The following is a 12,753-nucleotide window of genomic DNA, read 5'->3' as shown; positions in this document are numbered from 1 at the left end:
AATAATATTTTCCTATATATTATACTTTTATATATATAGAAATTAGAGAAAATTATCTTTAAGAATATAATAGAAAGAAATAGAAAGAGTAAAATAGAGTTTAATAAAATCCGTTTCTATAAAAAGCAGGCCAAATATAATAGCTTATAATACTTTTAGGTAAATATATATTATATTAATAAATCTAATAATATCGAATTCTAAAATAATATTAATTTAATATTTTAATAATATTATAATTCGGCCAAATACTATATCTTTTTAGTAAATATATCAAAAGCTAATACTAATACTATTAACTAGTTCTACTAGCTATTATAGGAATTAGTATTTCAAAAAAGCAGATAATTTAAATAAGACTAGACTTTTTAAAAGCTTATTATTTCAAAATTAATTAAGTTCTTTTCTAAGAACTATAAGCTTTTTAGTAATAAAAAGTTATTAGAATAATATATTTATAAGATAATAAGAATTTCTAGTAAAGCTCTTTAAAAAAGTTCTTTATTTACTTTTAATATAGCTAAATAAATATTATAAATAAAAACTCGAAAAACAATTTATAAAAAAAATATAATATATTTATTATTTGAAATCTTTAATATTTATATATTATTTATTTATAATAAAGAAAGAAATAATATAAAAGAATATCTTTAAAAAATAATTAATAAAAAGAAAAAGAAATTATTTTTAGTTACTAGAATTAGATATTATTATAATAAAGTTATTAATTTAAATAGAAATTAAATATAAGAACTTTTTAGTTCTATTTAGTTTTTCTATAATCTCTAAAACCTAATAGTTTATAATAAAAGAAAATAAGCTTAGAAATATATATAAGGTACTAAGTAATAATAGCTTTTATTATACTATTATTTTTTATAATTTAAATGAAATTAGTAAAATATAATTACTATTATATATATTAAATAATATAAGAATAGCTATTTAGTAATATTCTAGTTTAATATTAAGAATAAAGATTCTCTGAAATAGAGCTTTACTAAAATAATAAAGTAAATATTATAAATATATCTATTAGCTAGCTAACTAAATAATATTAATATAAAAAACCTTAATAAAATTATTAATACTATTAAGGTATAATAAAATCTATTATATAATATATAATAGCTAATAATATATAATAATTATAATAATTTAATACTAGCTAATAATAAAAATATTATTATATTAGATATTATAAAATATTTTCCCGAAATATATTAGGGCTTAATACTTATAGCTATATAGTTATTAGAAATAGAAATTAGTTATTTTATATATATTACTAAGCTAGGAAATATATATAATAATCTCAAGATTTTATTAAATATATTATATAAGAAAGAATTTACTAATAATAAATCTAATTCTATATTAATAAATATAATACTAATTTCTATATAAAAGTAGATATTATAAAGCTTACTAAAAAATTAAACGGGTTCTTTCTTATTCTTATAATAGCTAAAATATATTTTAAATAAATAGTAATATTTTTTTCGAACTATTTTTATTTATATAAAATATTATAAATAAAGCTATAAAAAACAAATTCTAAACTAAGCTTATATAAAAACCAAACTTTATATTCTATATAGCAGATTTTATTTAAGTATATTAAATAATAGAATATATTTTTAGCTTAGTTTCTTTAATTATAAATATATTTTAATAACTAAAATATATAATTTAAGCGTTTTTAATATAATAATATTAAAAACCCAAACTAGATATAAAAGCTTATTAAAAATAAATTAAGCTTTTATAAAATAATACGGGTATTAAGTAATTACAGGCTTATAAAAATAGAGAAATTATTATTAGAGCTAATTAAATTATAAGAATATAATATTTGTAAATAATTTATATTTTTAATTAAAAATAAAACTATAATTTTATTAGAATAATAGTAAACTATATTATATTATATATTTCAGGCAAGTAATCTAATTAGCTATAGCTAATATAGTAATAGCTTCTCTAGTATATAGCCAGATATTCTTATATTATATTAAATGGCTTAGTTATAAATAATAGTATAATAGAAATATATTTTAGCTTAAATTATTTCTTTAATAATTAGAATAAGCTTATTAAAGCCAAATAGATATATAAGTAGATATTATAAAACTATAAGAAAATATAGAATCTGAAATATATATTAATATTCTTTATAATTAATAATCTAGTAAATCTTTATATTAACTAAAATAAGCTTATTAAAGCCAAATAAATATATAAGCAGGTATTATAAAGCTATAAAACGGCTATTAATACGAATAATATTATAACTTATATCTCTATATTTAATATAATTTAAAACTTTAGTTTTCTATTTAAACTTTAAGCTAATTTTATAAAGGCTAGAATTATATATTTAAAAGCTTTTATAAAATATAAGGCTATTAGATCTAATTATCTAAGATATTAAAGTTTAAAGGAATTTCTTTAGGATTTAAATACTAGAACTAAAATAAAGGCTATTAAAGATATTAAAAAACCTATAAATAACTATTTAGGAAAAGTATTAGGTTCGAATTCTAAAAAGGCTCTATTAATATTAAAATAGTATAAGCTATTTAAAAAGCTTAAATTAAAATAAATACTTTATAGTTAGTTTTATTTATCTAATATATAATATATATTTCTTTTTTCTTTTTATATATAGAGAATTAAAAAAGGCATTTGCTTTTATATTATTTTAGTTTTATTACTAGACTTCTAATATTTTCTAATATAAAATATATTAGAAATACCTTATAATATAACTTAGATATTTATATTAATTATATAGCTTGACCTATATATTAGTAATAGCCTTAAATACTAGGCTATAAACTTAGTAAATAATTTAAGTTATATAAGGAAATTATATTATACTAGTTATAATTATTATAGATTATATAGAATTATTTTATACTATATTAATATATATAATAATTTTATATAAATTTGAGTATTATAATAGCTATAAAGCTAATTATAATTTCTAATATAATATTAAGGTTTTAAAGCTAGGATATAACTATTTTATAAGTATTAGAAATAATAAAGCTATAATAAAGGAATTTAATTATATTATAAATTAAGACTCTTTCTAAATTAAATATAAAAGTAATAATATAAAAGTAATAATATAAAAGTAATAATATAAAAGTAATAATATAAAAGTAATAATATAAAAGTAATTTAATAATAGAAATAGTTTAAAGTATTCGAAAATAGTTATAAAATATAATTTATTAAAGAATATAGGAGATATTAAAGTATATAGAGATTTTAAAATACTTGAAATTAAAGTATTTATTATTTTTTCCGGTATATAAGGTTTTTTATTATATAGAAATAGATATTAATACTCGAATTCTTAATAGGCTTAGCTATAAAAACTATAAGAAAAGATTAATTAGGCTAGCTATTAAAATTATAATTTATAAGTTAGGGCTAATACTAATATTTATTTTTAGTAAAGTAAATATATATTAAAAACTAGAAATTAGTAATTAGAAACTAGAACTAGAATTTGAAATTAGTTTATTATTTATACTTTTTATTATAGATATTACTAGTAATTAATAAATATAAGTAATAGTAATATATTTTTCTATAATTTCTATTAATTAATTATTACTAAAGTTTATAACTAATCTAAATATATTTAAAATATTATAAAAAGCTATAAAAAAATAACTCTTAATTTTAATAAATTAGCCTTCTAATTTTAGAATAAATATATTATATATTTCTTTTATTTAAAAAATACTAATTTAAATATATTATTTAGTTTCTTTATCTAGCTTTAAGCTTATTTATTAGAACTAGATATAATAGTTATTATTTTATTAATATAATTCTTGAAATCTTACTAAATAATTAATTATTTATAGTTTGCCTTTTAGATAATATATTATTTTTATTATATAAATATATTTTTATATAATCTATTTATAAAATATAATATAAAATACTATTTATTATAAACTTTCTTTTTTATATATTTAAATAAATACTATTTTATTTCTTTTATAATTTCAAAATAGTATTAGAAGGCTATTAATATAGAGAAGCCTTAATAAATATTTTTCTTTTAATAAATATCTATTTTAAATCCAATTTTTAAATAATATTATTCTTTTTTTCTATATTTAAATTTATTAATAAAATAGGCTAAAGAGGCTATATAATATAGATATAATAAATAGAAAATATAACTTTTATATTATTTCTCTAATATTATTTGCCGATTTATTTCTAGATATTAATAGAGGTTTATAGAATATAGGTAATATTAATAAAGGAAATATATTAATATAAATAGCCAAATTAGTTATTAAGCCCTTATTATTTTCTTTTAATAAGATTTTATATTAGATATTCTGCTATTTATAGTAATTAGAAAGCCTAAACTATAGGATCTTATTATTTTTTATTTACTATTAAATTAGCTATATTTTAATATATATAATAATATTTAGTAATCTATAATTTATTTAAAAAATAATAGCTATAATAGTAAGTTTACTAATTTAAATATATAATATTTTCCTAAATTAGAATTATAAAAAGTAATAGTAATTTAATAATTATAGAACTTTACTATTTTATAGGCTTTATAAAAAAGTTTCTCTTTTCTTTTTTATTATTATATATTTCTTTCTTTTACTATTTTCTTATTCTTTATTTTAAATTATTATCTTATTTATAATTATTTTATTTAATATAAAGAATTTATAATTATTATAGCTAGAAATAAAAGTTATTATTCGAAATACTTTTATAAAACAGATATATTACTTATATAATATAAGTAAAAAAGAAATAGAAGATATAATATTTTTAAGCTTATAATATAATTTTAGAAATACTAAAAAAGGGCTATAAAAAGTAATATAATATTTTATTATTATATTATTTATTAGTAAAATCCCGGTAATAATAGTTAAAATTAAAATAGTAAGTTTTTATATTATACTTTTATATTCTTTTCTAGAAAAGCTATATTAGCTATTATATCTTTTTTCTAAGAAGCTATTTCTTATATTATACTTTTGAATTCTTTTTTAAAAAGCTATATTTACTACTATATCTCTTTTATTAAATAACTAGTTTTTACTTTATACTTTTATATTTTTTTCTAGAAAAGCTATATTTACTATTATATCTTTTTTTAAAAAACTATTTCTTCTATTATATCTTTTATATTCTTCTAGGCTATTAATTCTATTATTATATCTCTTTTATTAAATAGCTAAGTTTTATACTATATCTTTATATTCTTTTCTGGAAAGCTATATTTACTACTATATCTTTCTTTAAAATACCTAGCTTTTATATTATATCTTTAGATTCTTTTCCGAAAAGCTATATTTACTATTATATCTTTTTTCTAAAAAGCCGTTTCTTATACTATATCTTTTATATTCTTTTAAGCTAATTCTACTATTATACCTCTTTTATTAAATAACTAATTCTTATATTATATCTTTATATTCTTTTTTAAGGAAGCTATATTTACTATTATATCTTTTTCTAAGAAGCTAGTTTCTATATTATATTTTTATATTCTCTTTTATTAAATAGCTAGTTTTTACTTTATATTTTTATAATCTCTTTTAAGAAAGCTATATCTATTATAATACCGTATTTAAATAAAAGTAATAAGTTAGAATATTCGAAACTAAAGCCAATTTCGGACTTTATTATACTTAATATCTCGGTTTATATAAATTGGAATTTGTAGTTAATTATCTAATACTTTAAAGTAAAAGAGAATTTCTTAAAAAATTAAAATTAAAATAATATATAATTATAAAATAAATAATATAATAATTCTTAATTAGAAAACCGCGATTTCCTTAAATTTTCTATTTAAATAAAAGCTCCGGAAATAAGAGCTACTTTAAAATAGTATTAAATATAATAATATTACCTAAATTACTAAAATATATAATATAAGTTAATAGTTCAGAACTAGCTATTCGGATTTATATAATAACCTTATAACTAATTATAAATATAGATTTTATAAATAGCTTTTAAGAGAATAATTTTATATTTAATCTAATAGAAGTTATAATAACTTTATACTTATTACTAATTTATATAAGTAATACTTTGCAAATATTAATACTTTTTATTAGAAGAACTAAAAATATATAATATTTATTTCTATATACTAAATTTTTTTTATAGTTTAGAAGTCTCAAATCTCTATTATATAAATATATAAAGTTATAATCTATATACTATTATTATTTAGCTATTTTTCTATAAGGGCTCGACTTATAATTAAAAAAAATACTTTATTTTAGTTCTATTACTAATTATTTTATTAAAAGTATTAAGAGATATTCTAGCTATTACTCCCTATTTTATTATAACTATTAACCTATTTTCGGAATTCGGGGCCGTAATATAAAGCTTCTATTATATTTAAATATAGCTTCAAAGTTTAAATATATAAAGTATAAGGAAATCTGCCTACCGGATTTATCCGGATAAAAGTAAGAGATATATAAAATACTATATCTTAATAAATAAGAAAGGATTTATTACCCTTACCTAATATTATATTTATAGCTATATAAGTCGTATTTTATCCTAAATTCGTTTATATATCACGTGAAACGTAGTATAATATAGTGTTTTTCTAGAAGGTTCTATAAGCCAGATATCTAATTCTATACCGTATTACTACTTTATTATACTAATTCGCTACTTAGTTCTAATTCCATTCCCATTTCCATATAAGGTACAGAGGCAATGCCTTATAATCGACTATACTAGTAAAGTACTAATAGAGGCCTCTCTATTGGAAAAGCCTCGAATATATAATACTATATTAAAATATAGTAGAGTTTCTCTAACTACCCTTTATTATTATTATTATAGGCGGTATTCAAAAGAAGAGAAGGCCTAAAGCTAATAGTATCTTACTTTACCGGAGGAAATAGCCCTCGAAAAGTATTTGAAACTAATAGCTAATCTCGGAAATCCTATACGAATTAAGTGCCTACTATCTCTTACCTTTAGTATTGCCCGCTAGCGCTCCAAGATACAGAAAGCGGCTAAGCCTCCGAATAAGAACTGGGCTCAAGCCTTCCAGAAGCGTTATCTAATACTCAAATTATAACGAGTAAGGGCAATGGCCTGGAAATGCTACGAGAATAATATCTATAAGAAAATAATATATTAGTTTAAGGTAATCGGAAAGGTATTAGAAGATCCGGTTATCCTTCCAGAGAACGTCTATAATATGGACAAGACAGGAGTTATATTATATATACTTGGCTTTATTAAGGTTCTTTTAAGTAAGGACGATCCGCGAGACTATAGAGGTGCAGGCATTAAGCATACTATAGTCACTGCTATTAAATATATTAGTGCTAATGGTAGGTCTTTATTACTAATAATTATTTGGCCAGCTACTACCTATCGAAGTAACTGGACCATATTCCCCACCCCTGGATGGCACTATACCTGCTCCGAATCCGGGTATACCGACTCCAAGATCAGCTTAGAGTGGCTCAAGCGCATGTTTAATCCCCAAACTAGAGAACAGGCTAACCAGAAGCCGCGGGTACTGATCTGTAACGGTTTCGCCGCATAGGAGACCCTCGAAGCCCAAGAGTTTTGTTTCGCAAATAGCATCATGCTATATCGCCTCCCCTCTTACACCTCCCACAAGCTCCAGCCCTGCAACGTCGGAGTGTTTGCCCTATTAAAGGGCTTCTACCGCGACGAGGCTGACAGGCTATTCCAAGGAGGTATAAATACAGTCGGCAAGTAACATTTCACCTCTCTATATAGCCCTACAAGGGAGAAGGCTTTCACGAAGAGAAATATTACGGCCGCATGGGCGGCCTGTGGTTTGTTTCCGTTTAACCCAGACAGAGTCCTCAGGGTGACACCAAAGCCCCCCGCTCAATTAACTATTCCGAGGACCGATGAGATAAAGGTGGGTTCTTGTCATCAGGATGAAGTACCACAAACGCCTGTGACGCCAGTGTCAGCAGAGGGTCTTGCGTCGCTGCATAATCTGATTAAACAGGATGCTCATACGCTTAATGCATACTTGAACTCAAGTAACCTCTCTGCGTGTCCAACGACAAAGATGATTTCCCTAAGATTGCTGAGATGTGAAAGCTTGATATCGATAGCTGACTTCTCGAGATCTTCTTCCAAGGAAATTTCAACTGCTAGAGACTAGATCTTCTCCTTGATATCAGGGTATAAGCCAGCCATATGTTTGCACATCCCAGGGCTGGTAGCGAGATGGAGAGTGTCGTGAGCGAAATCAATGCATATCGGCTTATCGTTGCTAGCAAAAGCGCGCTCGAAAACAGTGAGAGCTACTTCTCGAGAAGTTCGGCATGTGTGAAGTACTAGTGGAGGACGAGCACCACGAAAGAAGAAGGCACTATTCAGATAATGTAGTTGAATGATACGAGGGCCTGGGAGAGCGCACTTCCAGATCTTCATTTGGAGTTCCTTAGGGAGTTTCGGAAAGAGGGTGAACATAGGAGGTGGGCTATCTCGAGTCATTGTGCCAGCTGACATCGTCGGTATTAATGTACCCGGTCCGCGGCGGATGGGCTCAGATGGCAAAGTTGCAGCGCGTCGTACGTGGTAGTTGGCGATTCAGATTTGCTACGGAAGATTGGAATTAGACGTCTGTAAGAAAGGTGGAGGGGAACCGACGAAAAATGAGAACAAACCTGCGATAGCGATTTGCGAAGTAGGGTGCTAAGGGAGGCGTTTTGGACGTGTGCGTTGGAGAGGGGAGAAGAGTATGATGGGAGAGCAGCATTCGTGGGCAGAAGCGCAGCATTTACGACTTCTTCCTTGCAAGTAGGTGATTCAACCCCATCTCTGTTACCCAGGGTATCCCGTTGTATTTTTCGAAATCTTTCCTAGTCTAATCGTCTTGGTTGAAGTATTCCTTAGGCCAGCGTCCCTCTTCGCTCCAATACCCAATTGAATTGGTCTGGTTATCGTTGATGCCGCTCGTTGCCCTCTAGTCATGTGTGCTTTTAGCAGCAGCATCTGCAAGAGACGTCCGCCGTTGCTTTCGAAGGGGCACGGATGGAGCGAGACTGGATGGACCTTCGGGTTCTTGCGATCGTTTTCGTTTTCGTTTTCGTTCTCGTTCCTCAGCCTGTGGAAACTTGACTTGAGTTAGCTTTGGAGCATAGCAGGAGGAGAGTGACATGCCTCTGTGCCGGGAGTGTTGCTAGTTGGGGAGGGAAGTGGGTGCTTGGGTTCGGTGTTCGTGTGCTTGGATACACCAATACAACAAATTCAAGGCCTGGTACGCTGGAGGTCCCTCGCGATACAGCATCGTAATTCTTTTGTCGATAAAGGTTGAAGCTCGAGGCCACTTTGGAGTAAGATGTTCCCATTGAAGCCCACGATCCATCAAGGTCTGCAAGGAGATCTTATGGAGCACATACTTCTCGGGTATAGCCCATTCAAAAACCATCTCGTGATTGAATAAGTTTGGCTCCGGGAGTTCGCATTCCTCTGCCAAGCGTCTTGAAGCATGGACTCGGCCAGGGTTCTCATGTATGATGGATGGGATCTCAATGAAAGCGACCCAAGTATCTGCTGGGGACTCGCCATTCCCATAGCGCTTGTCAAAAGCACGCTTCACCGTGTCGACGATGCGATCGCTGACTGACACTAAGGCCGTAGGCTCTCGATTGTATCTGTCGGCGTGTTTTCTGAACTCATCAAGGAGGTCCGTGGGGGATAATGGATCGCCTCTTAGCGCTTTAGCGGAGACAAGTTGCCCAGCACTGCTTTTAGAGTATGCTCGAGTGTATATCGTGCGCTTAGCCATGGCTCGGCTATCAGGCGCATTCAAGCTCTCGTGCCGTTCGCTCTAGGTCTTTGTAGGTGAGGCTGAGCTATCCTGCCGGTTTCGCAGAACAGCGAAAGAAGGGTCTGCGTATAAGAATATGTCGGCCACCGCGGTGAGCTGCTCGAAACACCACCTGCTCGACTGAGGATTGAAGCAGGATGATGGCTTTGTTGTGAGGAGAACAAGTCATGGCCGGCCAAACCAGGGAACCAAAGATAACTAACCTCCCTCGCCCCGCCGCGGAGGATTGGCAGAAGGCTCTGCGCCAATGGCGTAGAGGAGCACTTTAGCATATGCAGCGGCTATAGCAGCAGCGTAGCGATGTCATACGTCGCGATCAACTTCGGCATGCGAATTTATGCGAGGAGTATCGTGACCTGGCCATCTTCGTGAGCGGCATGGTACCCACTTTCAGAGAGCTTTGTCGATTTCGCAACGCTAATGAACTCATGTTGCCAATGACGTAGCCAAGGGAGTTGTCCGCATCGCATATATAAACCCGGGATGGAACCCTCTCTCTTCAGTATTAGACAGACAAGTTGTGTCCCTGCAGTATATTCCTCCTTCACGATCGGAAGACAGTACACATCGATGACGTTGTCTCCCGGCGTATCTAGGTCGAGGTAAACCGGGGTTTCCGTAAATTGAAGACGGTGCCACGTCAGATGAGTAAATCTATGCACAAACCCTGGCTCTGGCTTCAGCCTTGCTTCCATTTGGACTTTGAGCAGAAGACCGGTGATCGCCAACGCCGCATAAGGGGGAGGTCGTAGGCGGCCAAAGTTGTTTTCGTAATGAGGTCTATCCAGTATCTCGATCTTGACCATAGGCTGCGTCTTCTCCCAAGCCTCTCTATTCGTCCGATGATTGTAGACTCGGCCGTTTACGGAAGCCCATGACCATGTAGGTGCAATATATTTAAACCTCTGCGTATCCTCCTGCCTTTTCCTTCGATGCCCCTCTTGAACCCGCCATAACAATTGCAACTCCAAGCGACGAGTCCATAATCCGCAGAGATAGCTATCTCGTTCCTCAATTCCTCTTTTCATTTGTTTTGCCATGCCAGAAATAGCCACCAGTTTGTCTTCTGGGTTTGTGAGATTGCAAGCAGTATAGGCCCCGACAATATTCATCCAAAGTCGATAGAATTGGAAATCTCGCTCTTCAGAGCCTGGATGTTGCATCCAAAGGTCTGGGTTGTCGAAAGATTTCTCTTTCAAGCGGGATCTTGCGAGCGTAGGTGGGATCATAGTTCCTGGGCGCTTCTCGGATGCGCAGAAACATGCGCACTCCCAAAAAAGCTGCTGTGGCGTGAAGATGAGCAGACGGCGGGCTAGTAAGAACTCCTGCTGAACCCAACCACGGCTTGTCAATTCTGATTGTACTACTTCTGTCCGGTGATCGTCCATATTCTCGACTGCGTAGTATCCTTGAGGCAGCTGACTTTGAGGTCCAACCTTGATAATGCAAGTATGTGAAGAGAGCTTATCGCGCTTGGCGGAAAGCCCATAGTCAGAATCGGTACAAGCGGCAAGATTAAGAAACGAGTAGCTGTAAATATCACCCATTATGCCGAGTTCTCGCTTTTTATCTTCCTCGGAGTCTTGAATGATACACAATGTATCGATCCACAGGTACCTAATACCTAAGCTTGCTTGAAGCTTTCTTGTGGCGATAATAGCATCTTTGAATGTTTGTGGCGTTTGATTCCAGGGTATATTTTTTAAGAATTCATTATAAGTCTCCTCCGAAAGCTTGAAAGAGAAGCCATTAAGGGGCCAGCGGTGACTCAATGTGACATACTGCCAGCCTACTTCGAACTCGATTGTCTCACATAAGCGTATGTCTGAGAAATCGTCTTTTTCACCGACTGCGATTAGACGAGACGGTAATTTTCGTGCTGAGCGAAGATTTGTCTGACCGCAAGACTTATGGTTGACCACACAATTGATGATCCAGGAAAGCGCAACCTCCCAGGCAGAGAGTGAGAACGAGCTTAAAGGGGAGGGCAAATTGCCGCATATATCAACTAAGTAGTGTGAGCATAGATATGGATGTGTCTCGAAGGGGCTAACCCGTAGCATGTCTCAAATGCACCTTCATCTCATTGCGCTTTTGGCGTCGTGACAGCAATACATCTGACGGCATGGGGTACCTAAGCCATATTTCATATAATCCAGTTTCCTCGTATGTACTGTGTATTATCGTAATCCGGGTTATAGCCGGAAATGCCTTTGCAGCACCATCCCTCTCCCAGTTTGATATCCGAAGACGATCTCTAGGGCAAAGCTGAAGAAGGAATAAAGCGCAAAGATGGCAGTTTTCCGATGCTGAATTTAAGAACTCATCGAAGGTGGGCCAATGGGGCATATTGGCCTCCTGTTCGTTTTCTGGCACGGAAGAAATACTCATCTGCCCCTCTTTAGGTATGAAGCCCATACTACGTCCTATTCTTGGAATGTTATTGATGCAAGACTTACAGTGAACACATAAGTGGTCACCACTGGTAAACGGAATCTCCGAAATGGCCAATGTCTCCATGATAAAGTTCTGTACCAATCACTTGGAAATTGGAGTATTGTAATGCCAGAGACGATATAGTCGACGACAAAATTCTGGATAAACCTCTTGAAGAATTGTAATGTTGCATGTACTAGAGAGATTCACTCAGGAATACCTCAGTATGGGTGTTCGGAACTATGAGTATGAGGTCCGTCTTCTTGAGCCTGGGAGGTTTGTTCTCTTCCTATCTCAAAGTAGCGTACTGCAGATACTGTAACAGGCGAGACGCTAGCCGGGGCTGTCAATGCGAAAGACCGATTATTCAATCCTGTATTATCATAAATGATCCTGTGAGGTCGTTAGAGAATCCTAACGTCATGTTC

At 30.4% G+C, this 12,753-nt stretch overlaps 2 protein-coding genes across 2 annotated transcripts; both read right to left on the bottom strand.

The window, feature by feature from the left end:
* Positions 1-8,912: 8,912 nt before the first annotated feature.
* On the bottom strand, positions 8,913-10,035 carry K444DRAFT_329003 (uncharacterized protein). The gene is made up of 2 exons (XM_024871935.1): positions 9,220-10,035; positions 8,913-9,172 (listed from the first exon to the last, which is right to left on the bottom strand). The coding sequence occupies exon 1, from the start codon at positions 9,845-9,847 to the stop codon at positions 9,239-9,241; it is 609 nt and encodes a 202-aa protein (XP_024740044.1). The 5' UTR covers positions 9,848-10,035; the 3' UTR covers positions 8,913-9,172; positions 9,220-9,238.
* Positions 10,036-12,409, bottom strand: K444DRAFT_716049 (HET-domain-containing protein; the record flags this gene model as incomplete). Its single annotated transcript, XM_024888370.1, has 2 exons — positions 10,036-11,897; positions 12,349-12,409. The coding sequence occupies 2 exons, from the start codon at positions 12,407-12,409 to the stop codon at positions 10,225-10,227; spliced, it is 1,734 nt and encodes a 577-aa protein (XP_024740043.1). The 3' UTR covers positions 10,036-10,224.
* Positions 12,410-12,753: the final 344 nt, after the last annotated feature.

This window comes from Hyaloscypha bicolor (assembly GCF_002865645.1).
Source record: "Hyaloscypha bicolor E unplaced genomic scaffold K444scaffold_52, whole genome shotgun sequence".
Taxonomy (NCBI): domain Eukaryota; kingdom Fungi; phylum Ascomycota; class Leotiomycetes; order Helotiales; family Hyaloscyphaceae; genus Hyaloscypha; species Hyaloscypha bicolor.
Note: the sequence above shows the minus strand (reverse complement) of the source record. Positions and strands in the feature narration are given on the sequence as shown.